This window comes from Macrobrachium nipponense, chromosome 6 (genome assembly GCF_015104395.2).
Source record: "Macrobrachium nipponense isolate FS-2020 chromosome 6, ASM1510439v2, whole genome shotgun sequence".
Taxonomy (NCBI): domain Eukaryota; kingdom Metazoa; phylum Arthropoda; class Malacostraca; order Decapoda; family Palaemonidae; genus Macrobrachium; species Macrobrachium nipponense.
In genome coordinates, this window is record NC_061108.1 from 42,362,399 (window position 1) to 42,375,586 (window position 13,188).

The 13,188-nt window shown below is 39.9% G+C and overlaps 2 protein-coding genes across 6 annotated transcripts in view; one reads left to right on the forward strand and one right to left on the reverse strand.

Annotated features, from left to right (window-relative positions):
* LOC135216204 (uncharacterized) overlaps positions 1 to 3,741 on the forward strand; it is a 32,674-nt gene extending 28,933 nt beyond the window's left edge. Inside the window, exon 3 of the mRNA XM_064251341.1 lies at positions 2,981 to 3,741. Within this exon, the coding sequence (XP_064107411.1) occupies positions 2,981 to 3,391 (411 nt within the window). The 3' untranslated portion in view covers positions 3,392 to 3,741. The remainder of the gene's footprint in view (positions 1 to 2,980) is intronic.
* The window catches only part of LOC135216120 (trithorax group protein osa-like), a 596,580-nt gene that overhangs the window by 526,852 nt on the left and 56,540 nt on the right, over positions 1 to 13,188 (reverse strand). The window lies entirely within an intron of this gene.

Consider the following 13,188-nt stretch of genomic DNA (forward strand, 5'->3'; position numbering starts at 1 on the left):
CAGTAAAAAATTAAGAGGGGAAGTAACCTCAGATAATGCCAGTAAAAAACAAAGAGAAGTAACCCCAGATAAGTACTTGATACCTGAAGTCCTTCTGGAGGAAGATTTTCCTTCCAAACAATAACCTCCCCTCCTTTTCCCCTCCTCTCCGTCTTACATACGCCAACAGGTGTTTTCCATAAAGGTAAGAGTGATGTTTAATGTTCATTTATTCATTTTATTAGTCTTAATATATTTCTTACTGTTTTTTGTATGTAAAACTGTATATTCCCTATAAAATGTATTTTTTGTCCATATTGTTGGGGGTCAGGAATCCATTAATTGTATTTACATTATTCCTTATGGGAATAATAGTTTAGTTTTTCATACTTTTCGGATTTCGTGGGAGGTTTTGGAACAGATTATGTACATAAACTGAGGTTCCAGTGTATATAATCATTTGAGAGTACCTGCATAAGAAGTGGTCTTCCAATGGCTTTATGGGAAGTTCATTATTTGCTTCCTGCTTCTGCTAATTCTAAGGCAATCAACCAGGTTGATCCTTCTTTTTGAGATTTTACTTCCTATGGAAGATCCTCCAGCTGCAGCAACTATGGCACCTTGATGACAAGTGACTTCTTTTGCCTTGACTAGTTCTCATGCACTGGACAAGATCCAGACACCAGCCACTGCCAAGGAGAAATGCAAGTGCTTTCCTTTGCTCCACATACCTTCTTTGGCCTTTGCAGGTAAGTGTTTGATCACCCCCTGGCATTTCTTCCACCATAGGGTAGGTTGACACTGGTTGACCCATGCTTTCTTGGACACAAGAACTGCTCTTGATTCAAAGTCGGAGTCATCAGTTTCAGTCCTCCCCAAGCTGTTGCCTCTTGGGCGAATGTCAGCCAGGTGACTGCAACTCCCCACCACGACATCACTTGTGGTGATATATAGGTCAATCAGCCTGCAGAGAGAGAGAAAAGTTCTAGGAAAAAGTAAATCAATAAGGAATGGAAAACTAAGCAATGAAAATTGAATTCAGGAGATTCAGGAGAGAGGAATTCATTTGCTTTTGCTTAAACCTTTGGAGATCAGAAGAGTCCAAAACTACACAAGGCTAACTATTCCATGTTTTGGTTGTAGCCAATATAAATAGTCCTAGTATACTTAGTACAGTCAACCCCAGCTTTCTGCAGTCTCACAATTTGCGGACTTACTGAATCATGGATATTTTCTAGAACCTATCTATAATTTTTTTTATGGGAAACTCGCCTATTCACTGAATTTTTCATGAAGTAATAATCTGTATTTTCATATTTTTGTGACTAAATGCTGTAATGCATGTATATACATTTTTTGGTGAAATAATTACTTACAGTGCTTATGTATTTCTCAAGGCAAGCTATATAATCAGTTACTGAAACTTGGTAACATAGTAGTTAACTGATGATTATAAGGTGAGTGGGCTGCCATCTCCAAATATTTTTCACTTTGGCATAAGGGAAACAGTTGGCTGGTTGCGGTGAGAAATTGTTCACACCACAACAGAAATCATTGTTTATATGTAGGATATTTACTCTTCTAGGTGGGAGATGGTTTCTCTCATGTGGCAGGTGTAAGCTGGAACCCACCCAGATGTGTCATATTCCTGGTCATGACTGTAAGCAAATGAACAATGGCCCACGTAAGCAAATATGTATTTGGTGTCATATCAGTATGAGCAATGAGTTCAGATTATAACCCTACTGCCTGCCCACTACAACAGCCCTTGTTAAAGGGGAAAGATCAAATGTGGTTGCTGCCTACCTGCCATGATACTTGGCCTAAGCTGTTAGCCACAGAATGAGCAAAAAGTTAAAGATTGATCATTCTACCATTCTCCCCATACTTATTCTAAACTGACTACTGCTGGGAAGAAAAACTTTTTTTTGTAAGAGCTTTGGTGGTTACACAAACTGTTGAGCAGCTACAACAGGTCTCGAGGAGTATGTGTCCAGGAACTTGTGGGCAGTTTCCCTCATAAACAGTGACATCTGATACTAACCCAGATTACCTGAGGTACCAATAAGCTCTACTGAAATATAAAGGAGAGGTCCATGCCACTTTCCATGAGCTCTTCCCCAAATTAGATAACTTGTCTTCCCATGAAAAACTGTTGGCTAATTTGATCACTACACAAAACCAGAAAGAAATGTTATTACTAGAAACTGTATCTTAAGCTTGCAAGTATTTAATGAAAACTAGCTTACATTTTAGCCTAGGAGTTCAGGTCCCTTCACAGCAGGACCTTATTGATCTCACTAGGCACAAAAGCATCTCGTCCAGGTTCCAAAGTTGTCCCAAGTGAGGGATCAAGAAATTCTCCTATCTCTCATTAGAGACAGATGGATTCTTAGTTTTCACCAAAAACCAAGAGACAAACAATGACTAGACATCCCCAACCCTCCAAGGACAAGCTGTGTAACCTACCAATGGCCTCCAGCTGGCATTCATGCCAGCTGGAGGACATTTATAATTATAAAGAAAAGTTTCTTGAAACAGATTGGTTAATTATGTCATAGGTCATATGGATATCTTGTTTCCAAACAGAAATATGTAGTTAATTTTCCTAATTTGTGATCAAAATATTTTCTGAAACATTTGGACTTTTGGGAACAGGGTAATCAGCTTTCATGACTTTTAATTGCTTTTGGTCTATTTTGAAATAGATTTCAATACAAAATTATTCATTTGATAACCTCATCCTTGTGTTTGACATCTGTAAATTAGGGCAGTATAGTATTTTATATTACCAAATCTAGTTCTTGTGTACAAGGGCTCACAAGCAAACTTTTGTGTAGAGGATAATTTTTAATGTATTCAATTGTGTTATGTTCTTGGTGTGCAGAGTAACCTAACCATAAGGTATCATTTTATTAGTTTCTATAGTGGTTTCAGTCATTCTTTGATAATAATGTGTATCCATTAGTCTTAGTTTTAAAACTTCAATTTTATCATACAGGTTGCTGTTGAAGATATAATAGAATTCAAAGTAGATGATGAATTTGGTGGCGAAGAGGATGGAGGTCAGATTACCCATACTAAAAGCGTACATAGTAGATTACATGGTGGCCCTAACAGACTACAGGCTTCAGGAAGACTACAAGCTCCTAATACATTGTATGAAGATGATGACCTACAAAACAGAAGACAAACAGGTAGATTACAACCGCCCACCTCTGTCTATGATGAAGAAGAAATGCATCAAAATAGATTGCAATCATCTGGAAGATTACAGCCCCCCAACACTGTGTATGAAGAAGTACAACAGAACAGGTTGCAATCATCAGGAAGATTACAGCCGGCAAACACAGTATATGAAGAGGAGGAAATTCAAGAAACCTATGATTCATCTATAAGTAAGTTATATTGATTTGATATACAAACTTCTTAGTGTCCATATAATTAATGCTCTTATTATGATGCAAGCAACTGTACCTCTATTTAGTTATTTGAAAGGTACTTTAGTTTGTTGCCATTGTAAGGGCTTTTAATAGTTATAACTTGATGGGGATGTTGAAACAAATTGAAGGTTCTAAATTTAAAACTCAAACTTTACTTAACCTAATTTATTTCCTTAATAGTATTAGTTGTTTAAGACCTTCAACCTTAAATATCCTTAGCTTAGCCTAACTTAATCCTATAGTTTTTACCCCTAATAACTGAAAGAACTTTAATGCAATGTATAACCCAAGTATTTTCCACAAATCTTCAACTCAGCATGTCCCAAAATTTTGTCTCAGAATAAACAAAGATACTTATAGAAGTCACCATACAATTTAATTTATTTTTATTTTTTACAAAAGCCCTTTTCCCTTTTTCTCCTTCCAAACGAGAATCGGAGATCTCATTCACAACAAAATCAACATATAGATATGTACTACTGAGTACTTACTCTGATCCCTATCCTGTTTGGGGTAGTCACACTTATGACTTGAAAATGGGATGGTCTCACCAACTGCTAACTGCTTTGGTAGTTGTAAATGTTAATTTTCCAAGTACTAAAGCCTCTTCGGGTTCAGATAAAAGGGTGTACTCTTAAACAACTGTAAGAAAAGAGAAAAAACAAAGATTACTTAAACAATCTCTCACCCACAAGCACAAAACATAATAAAAAGCAGAAAACAAAATGTATTATTTCATTCAAACCAATAGTGAATTAAGTACCATACTCTCCCTTACTACATAAAAAAAAGGAAATTTCTCTCTCTCCTCTCTGCTCTCTCTCTCTCTCGCTCTACTCTCCTCTCTCTCTCTCTCTCTGAAGGAGAAAACACGCAAACCATCATAGTGATGAATGCGCAGGGTTAGTTACGAGTAACTCAAAAAGAAAAATAGAGTACTTAGAAGAAACTAACCCAAATTAAAAGAAAATAGAAAAATAGATATAATGAATATAAGTGAAACCTGGTATTCCCAAGAGACTGGGAATGATGATCAAATAAAGGGTTCCAAACTTATAGATCAGATAGAAAAAATAGAAATCAAGGGGGTAACCGCAATATATTGGGAAAGAGAAAAAACAAGGAAAAAATATATGAGAAATATAGTTAACTCAGAATGTGAACTAATAGCGGTAGAATTTGAATCTGAAAAATTAATGAACATAGTAATATATAGACCTCCTAATACTAAAGAGTTTGACTTAATAATTGAAAAATTGGATGATATATGTAGAAATCACAAGGACTGGACTATTCTCCTATCTGGTGACTTCAACTTTCCTTTCGTAGAATGGAAAGAACGAATCAGGAGATTGTGGATGTACTTATACATATAAAAAAGAGAGTAATAGTAGTGCAGAAGATAAGAGGCAATTCGAAAAGCTATTAGATATGCTACTAGAATACAACATTCAACAAATAAATCACCTGCCAACAAGAAAGGAAAATACTTTAGACCTAGTATTTGTGAACGAGGTGAATTATGTTAAAGAAATAATAGTTTATAATGCGAGTATTTCAGACCATAATGTCATAGAATTAACAGTTCATTCCAAAGCAAGTGAAAACAGAGATAAGCAAGAAATGAAAAAGTGGGAAGGATATGGAAAATACAACTTCTACAGTAAAAATATAAATGGTCAGAAATAAATGAAGAATTAAACAAAGATTGGGATAACATTTTCGTAAGCGATGACATAAGAGTAAAGTACGGAGATATTATATAAAATATTAGAGAAAATAGTGGATAAATATATACCGAAGAAGAAAAGTAAACATCATTCATGCATACCAAGAGACAGAAGGATCTTGTTCCAGAAAATCAGAAAGTGGAAAAAAGGTCTTGCAAAAGAAAAAAATGCATGGAAAGTTATAGAACTAAAAAGTAAGATAGAAAATGCAGAACAAAAGATTATACAATCAAAAGAAAATGAAAAACGGGAATTGGAAGAAAAAACCCTATTAAATATCAAGCAAAACCCCAAACTATTATACTCATATGCGAAGAAGATGAATAAAAGAAGAATAGAAAATAGGCCCTCTGAGAATTGAAGGGCGAGAATTAACTGTCAATTTGCAAAAAAACAAAAGGAAATTTGCAAACCGATACTGGCAGAACGATTTATAAAGAGAGAATTCACCCCTAGAATAGATAATGAAGATAATGATATAGAAGTAAGGGACGAAAATAGTGAATATTTAGCTGACATAGAAATTAATGAAGCTGATATTGTGCAGGCAATTAATGCAAATTAAAAATGGAGCTGCTGCAGGGCCTGATGGAATCCCTGCTATTTTGTTAAAGAAAGTAGTTCATTCTATCGCAAAGCCACTTGCAATATTATTAAGACAAAGTGTAGATACAGGCAAGATTTATGATGAGCACAAATTAGCATATATCACCCCTACTTTCAAAAGTGGATCAAGACTTGAGGCAAGTAATTATAGGCCTGTGAGTCTAACATCACATATTATGAAAGAAAATGTATGAAAGGGTAATGAAGAAAAATATTATGAAACATTTAATAAAAAATAATTTGTTTAATATAGGACAACACGGTTTCGTACCCGGAAAAAGTACACAAACCCAACTGTTAGTCCACCGTGAGAACATATTCAAAAATATGAAAGCGGAAATGAAACAGATGTGGTATATCTAGACTTTGCAAAGCTTTTGACAAAGTAGACCATAATATATTAGCAAAGAAAATTAGTAAACAACAATATCGTTAGATAACAAAATAGGAAGATGGTTAAAAGAATTTTTACACAACAGAAAAACAGATAGTTATTGCAAACGATGAGAAATCGGATGAAACCAAGGTAATATCCGGTGTGCCACAGGTACGGTGTTAGCTGCAATACTGTTTGTTATTATGATTGAAGACATTAGACAGTAATGTTAAGGATTCGGTAGTGAGTAGTTTCGCTGATGACACAAGAATAAGTAGAGAAATTACTTGTGATGAAGATAGGAACGCTCTACAAAGAGACCTTAACAAAGTATATGATTGGCAGAGGAAAATAGGATGGTATTAACTCAGATAAATTTGAATCAATAAATTATGGAGACAGAGAAGGAAAGCTATATGCATATAGGGGACCTAATAATGAGACAATCACAAATAAGGAAGCAGTTAAAGACCTTGGTGTGATGATGAATAGGAACATGTTATGCAATGATCAAATAGCAATTCTTTGGCAAAATGTAAAGCAAAAATGGGAATGTTGTTACGGCACTTCAAAACAAGAAAAGCTGAACACATGATTATGCTTTATAAAACATATGTTCGTAGTCCACTTGAATATTGCAATATGATAGGTACCCTACACTATCAAAAGGATATTGCACAAATAGAGAGTGTACAAAGGTCCTTTACAGCTAGAATAGAAGAAGTTAATGGACCTTGACTACTGGGAAAGACTACAATCATTAAAATTATATAGTCTAGAAAGGAGAGAGAACGCTACATGGAAACAGATAGAAGGAATAACAGAAAATATCATGGAACTAAAAATATCAGAAAGAGCAAGCAGAAGGTAGATTAATAGTGCCCAAAACAATACCAGGAAAAATAAGGAAAGCACACGGACATTAATCCACTACACCAGCATCGATAATGCAGCGTCTATTCAATGCGTTGCCAGCTCATCTGAGGAATATATCAGGAGTGAGCGTAGATGTGTTTAAGAATAAGCTCGACAAATATCTAAACTGCATCCTCCCAGACCATCCAAGATTGGAAGATGCAAAATATACCGGAAGATGTACTAGCAACTCTCTGGTAGACATTAGAGGTGCCTCACACTGAGGGACCTGGGGCAACCCACCGAACAACTGTAAGGTCTGTAAGGTCTCTCTCTCTCTCTCTCTCTCTCTCTCAATACCCCACTGTACTCCAGAATTGGATCTTGATTTCGGATCCATGGTCTCTCATATACTTTGGTTCCGAACTACTTGAACTAAGCTCATTTCAACTGGAGACTTACATCAGCTTCAGCTTTGCTAATAACTGACATGGCTGCTATCATCTCTTCCATGCTCTCATTTATTTCTGCCACACTGACCCTCAAGCTATCCAAAAAAATTTCCCACTTACACTCTCCTGTACTTCTAACTCTTTCTCACTCACACTCACTTCCACATTCACTCTTTCGACACTTTCAGTCAGAGGGAACTTGCCAAGTTCACTTCTTCCACATCCCACTCAAATCCTTCAAAATCAGTGACACCCTCATTCTTACTACCACCCAACCACATTGCAGGGGTATTTTCACTACTCACACTTACAGGCTTCTCAAACCCCTCAAGATCAAACGACCCATGTCGTGTACCCTGCAAACAACTCTCTAAATGTATCCTTACTCTTTCTGTTCTTCTTTTTAGGCTTTCTCGTATGCTCCACTAACACTGGTCGTTTATCTCCCCAATTTCTATCTTCTATTGCTTCACTTTCCTTTTCTTTCCTTAATAGCTGCGTAAGTGGGATGCTCTATTATGTATTTCAGTGGTTTTTTTTATTTATCTCTTACATTTCCTTCGTCATTCCTGTTTTCTAGCACATAACTCAAATACTTAATCCACTGGACCAAACTGTTTTCACTACATACGATCCTTTGTACTTCTCACGCATTTTACTCACTGTCAATCTTCCCTTCTCAACCCCCTACTTCAACTCCTTATCACCTATTCTGAAACTTTCAAACCTTTCATTTGCTTGTTTCCACACCTCCCGCTCATCTTCATTCAAATCTAACCTCACACTCCTCTCATAATTCGTTGCATACTCACTTGGAAGTATGCCAGTGCTTTTATGTACTGACCCATTATACAACTCTACCACTCTTCCTAACAACAAATCCCATTCATTCTCTTTATCAGTCAACATTCGTTACATCGCCACTCACACAGGCAACAAGACATTACAGACAACTCTTGCAGCATTCTCACTACAGAGGTCCTCGAGTTACGACGTTGATCCGTTCTTACGATGCATCGTAACACGATTTTCAGAGTAAGTCGGAACATTGAAAAATACCACATGATTTAATGTAAATACCTATCAATAACAACGAGAGAACAATTCCTTACCTTTATTAGTTTGATTGGCTTGCACACTGGAGAGGAAGCTGCGGTGCTGGAGAGACTGGGGGAGGTTAGTGAAGAGAAAAAGAACCCTCCGAAGTTTTGCTGGAGATGTCTGAGGAATCAGATGATTCTTGAGGTGAGGCAGAACATACTAGTACTGGGGAGATGCTGAGGCAGGTGATCTTGAGGTGAGGCAGAACATACTACTGGAGATGTTGGGGCAGGTGAGTCTTTAGGTGAGGCAGAACCTACAGAAGGTGCTGGAGATACTGGGGCAGGTGAGTCTGGGTTAGCAGAACTTCAGAAGGTGCTGGAGATTGTGGGGCAGGCGAGTCTGGATTAGCAGAGGCAGCTGAGGTAGAGGGTACAGGATCTCCTGCAGGGCCTCTCACCTTCTTAAAATACTGCTCCAGGTTAGTCTGAATAGAGAGCGACCTCTTTTCATCCAAGATCTCCAATTGTAACACTGCATCAAATCCATGACGCCTCTGGAAACCCTAGTGAACTGTCCAAGTTGGGATCCTGAGCCTCAAAAGTTGACAACGCTTGCTGCAACTCTGCAAAACCTCTTATCAAGTCCTGCCTTGTGAAAGCCTTAGGCTCTGGGGTGGGTGCTTCTTTCTTCTTCCTCTATTATCTGCTTCTCCAGTTGTATCAGGTCCTCAGCAGATAACTCCTTGCCATGAGACTCCAGCAGCTCTGTAAACATCATCAACCTCCATCTCCAAATTGATTTCCTTACTCAGGGCAACAACGTTCTTGACAACTAGCTGAACTGTGTCCTCAAACCCATGAAAATCATTCACAAATTGAGGACAAATTTTCTTCCAGACACCATTCATGTTTGTTTGCTTAACCTCCTCCCAGGAATTAGCAATGTTCTTTACAGCATCAAGGATGTTGTAGGATTTCCAAAAGTCCTTCAGAGTCAAGTCCTTCTTGGTTTCAGTTGCCTGTAAAGCCATAGCAATTGTCCTTCGTAGGTAGTAGGCCTTGAACGAAGCAATCACTCCTTGGTCCCATAGGCTGTCGTAAAAGGGCCGTGGTATTAGGTGGAAGGTAAACCACCTTGACATTAGGGTTGAAGTCTCCAGCTGGGCAGGGTGTCCAGGGGCATTGTCAGCACTAGCAACACCTTAAAGGGGATACCCTTGGAGGCGCAATACCACTCCACACTTGGAACAAAATGGTTTACGAAACCAGTCCTCAAACACTGGGGGGGGGGCAAGTAAAGTCACCCATGCCTTCTTGTTGGGACTTCCAAATATTACTGGTAGTTGACCCTTCCAAATGCCCTTGAGTGCCCTTGGATTTTCAGCCTGATACACCAACAAGGGCTTCAGTTTGAAGTCGCCAGCAGCATTACCCCCAATAAGTAAGTTAGCCTCTCCTTGCTGGCTTTATGACCGGATGCTGACTTCTCCTCCTTGGCGATGTAAGTGCGGTTAGGCATAGTTTCCAAAACAAACCTGTCTCGTCTACGTTAAACACTTGCTGAGCAGAATAACCCCCCTCCTTAATTATCTCAGACAACGCTTTAGGAAATTCACTCGCTGCTTTCTCATCCCCACTAGCAGCTTCACCTTGCAATTTAAGGTTATGGTAATTGGCCCGAGCCTTAAATCGCATAAACCAAGGCCCCTACTAGCCACAAACTCTTCACTTTCACTTCCCTCCCCCTTTTCTTTTTCAACGCTTCAACAATCTTTTCGCCTTCTCCTGAATCACCATAAGGCTGACTGGGATACGCCGTTGATTTTGTCTTCCAACCAAAGCACAAGATAACCTTTCATTTCAATTATTAGACCACTACGCTGCTTAGTTATCACTGTCGCTTTCATAGGAGCAGATCCTTTCACATGTTCAACGATGCGCTCTTATCTTTGATAATGGTAGCAACGGTCGAACGGCTAAGGCCAAGCGAGCGGCCAATGTTTGTTGGCGTTTCTCCCTTCTCAGATCGCTTTATAATGTCCACTTAATTTCCATGGTGATGGCCTTCTTTTCTTCGATGCACTACCATCAGAAGAGTCCGCCTTGCGCTTGGGAGCCATAACAAAGAGCAAAAAGTTACAAAAACGATACAACACGAGGGAGAGAGAGGCAGTGTAACAACCAAAATGGCGTATGGGCGAGGAATGAGCGTAGCGAAGCGACGCCGTCCTCTCCCCACAAAGCGTATTCTTCCGCCGTGCGCCTGGAACTAGTTCGCGTTTGTTTACGTTGCTTACGACGCTAAACCGCGTAAGACGGAACGACGCAAAATATTATTTTTTATATTTTTATGGGGGCGCGTTCGTAACCACGAAACATCGTAAGTTCGAAGACCAGCGTAACCCCCTCGAGGACTTACTGTAGTCTTATTCTTCAAAACTTGCACAACCTACAAACTTACTCTTGTGATCTACCATAACAACTGCTTCTGCAATCCTCTTGGAGTTACTAGCAAAGCTACACAATCAATTGCCACTAACTCAAATGGTTCTTTCAGACTCAACTTCAAAACGGGTGGCTAGTACGATACACTGATACTTCCCCTTTCCCCCTGACAGTTCTTTGCATGTAAACTGCCACATCTGTACAAATTTTCCTCAAATATGAAAAAGGAAAACAGAATCTCTTTCATACACGTAACTTAAACTTTCCCGTATGTCCATATTGCTCATGGACTAGAACATCACCCCTGTTCCACTCATCTAGAACAATGGAATATACATCACTCTCCCATCTTCTCCCTTGAAAAATACACCACGCCTTCACACAGCACAAATCCTCAGCAAATGCAACCATTTACTCAACAACAGGCCATCTTCTCCCAGGTACTCCCTCTGATAAACCACCTCAACCTACCACAAAACACTTCTGCTGCATCCCCTTTGTTCTCTGTTGTTAGCTGTTCATTCTCATTCTTGTCCAACTCCACTGTATCCTCATCCTCACTCAGACTTCTACTATTAACTCCCACTGTATCCTCATCTTCACTCAGACTTGTACTATTCACTCCCACAAACCTGGCAATACTTTACTGGCTCACTTTGAATTCTCCCTATTACAAACCTCATCTTTAAACAGAAGTCCTTTCCCAACATCCACTACCAATCCATTTTTCCTCAAAAACAGGAAACAACATGGCATTTGCTCACCCCTCCCAGTTACCACAAAACACGCTTCCAACTCTATCTTTCCCAACCTTACCTCCAGCCTCACTTTTTCCCCATCCAGCGGACCTTCCTGCTATACCTGTCACCACTCTCCTTCCAATTCACTCCCTCAACATATCTAATCACGCACAGTCAACAATGGTATTTGCTTTCCCATGTCAACCGGACTAGTTGTTCATATGCGAACAAACCTTCGGTGTTAACAATAGGATAATTTCTAGCGCCTAGCTGGATCCAGTTAAAAAACAGATGAAAGCAAGGAATCGTGTGATATCTGGCAATGCATGTGTAGATCGGGTGAAGAGTGGTCAAGGACCAACCACTTACGCCACCACGTCAGTCTTTTCTTTAACCGCCTGGGTGAGAGTCTTGGTTAACCTCTGTCAGCCTTGACTCGGTCATTGCTTGTTTCGCTTGTGTTTACTGTGTGTGTGTGTGTGTTTGGCTGATTCTGCTCCTTGGCCTTGTCAACGTGTGTGCCCCGGAATTCCAGGTTTTCCGTGTTCTCGTTTTTTGGCTTCGGTGGCATCCGATCCCCACATCACATGTAGTAGGTGCCATTTTAATTATTGTACTGTAACAAATCCTTGCACGGACTGCCATGCATGGCCTAAAGAGCATTGGAAGTAATTTTATCGGAAGATAGAGCATCGGAGGGTTTCTGTCTTCCTTCTTAGGAGGTTTTTCACCTCTTCCCAATGCTTTTGCTTCTGCAGTATTCACCCCCCATATTAGCGTTGTTCCTGTGTCTCCTTCCTTTTCTTCCATTGATTCGTTGCTGGAAGTATCGGGAAGCCACCAGGCTGATTTTTGTAATGTCACCCCTTCTTTTTTAGGAGTTAATTTGATTCCTGGGAAGGGGAGGCTTTTTCATCATTCTCATTTATTACAGAGTCAGAGGCGTCCAAGATAGTGGCGATTTGGAGGATGCTCGGGCTAGGGGGTCCCCCGTCCTTGGAGGGGTTGCTAGCGCACTTAACAGAGGCTCGCATCCCACCTCCTCAGGCTGGCCAGGCCATCACCCCTCCTCCCGGTCTTGTCTTCGTGGGTAGCCGAGGTCAGCCATCTTGTATTGTTCTGCAAGTGACTTATGTTGCTTCTTCGAGTCGGATGGAAGCCGTGGCATCAGCCCTGTTGATGACGTCACGGGATCCATCGTTGTGTGTTCCTCTACCAGTGGCATCTGATTCCCCTTCACATCGAGGGAAGCCGTGACGTCATCACCACTTGTGACGTCACTCCCATTTGTCTCCTCTGCACTGCCTCTCTCAGCCGTGATGCATCTCTGCCGCCCAGTTTCGCCACATCTCCCTTCCATGTCATTGGAGCCTTCTCTTACAGATCAGTCTGAGGTTATTTGCCAGGCATTGCTTAAGAGGTTGGACTCGTGTTTTGGATGGTAAGTTGGCTGCCTTGTCGGTTGGGAGGACTGGAAGGAAATGTGTTGCTTTGTCCCCACCTCCTGCGAAGAGATCGC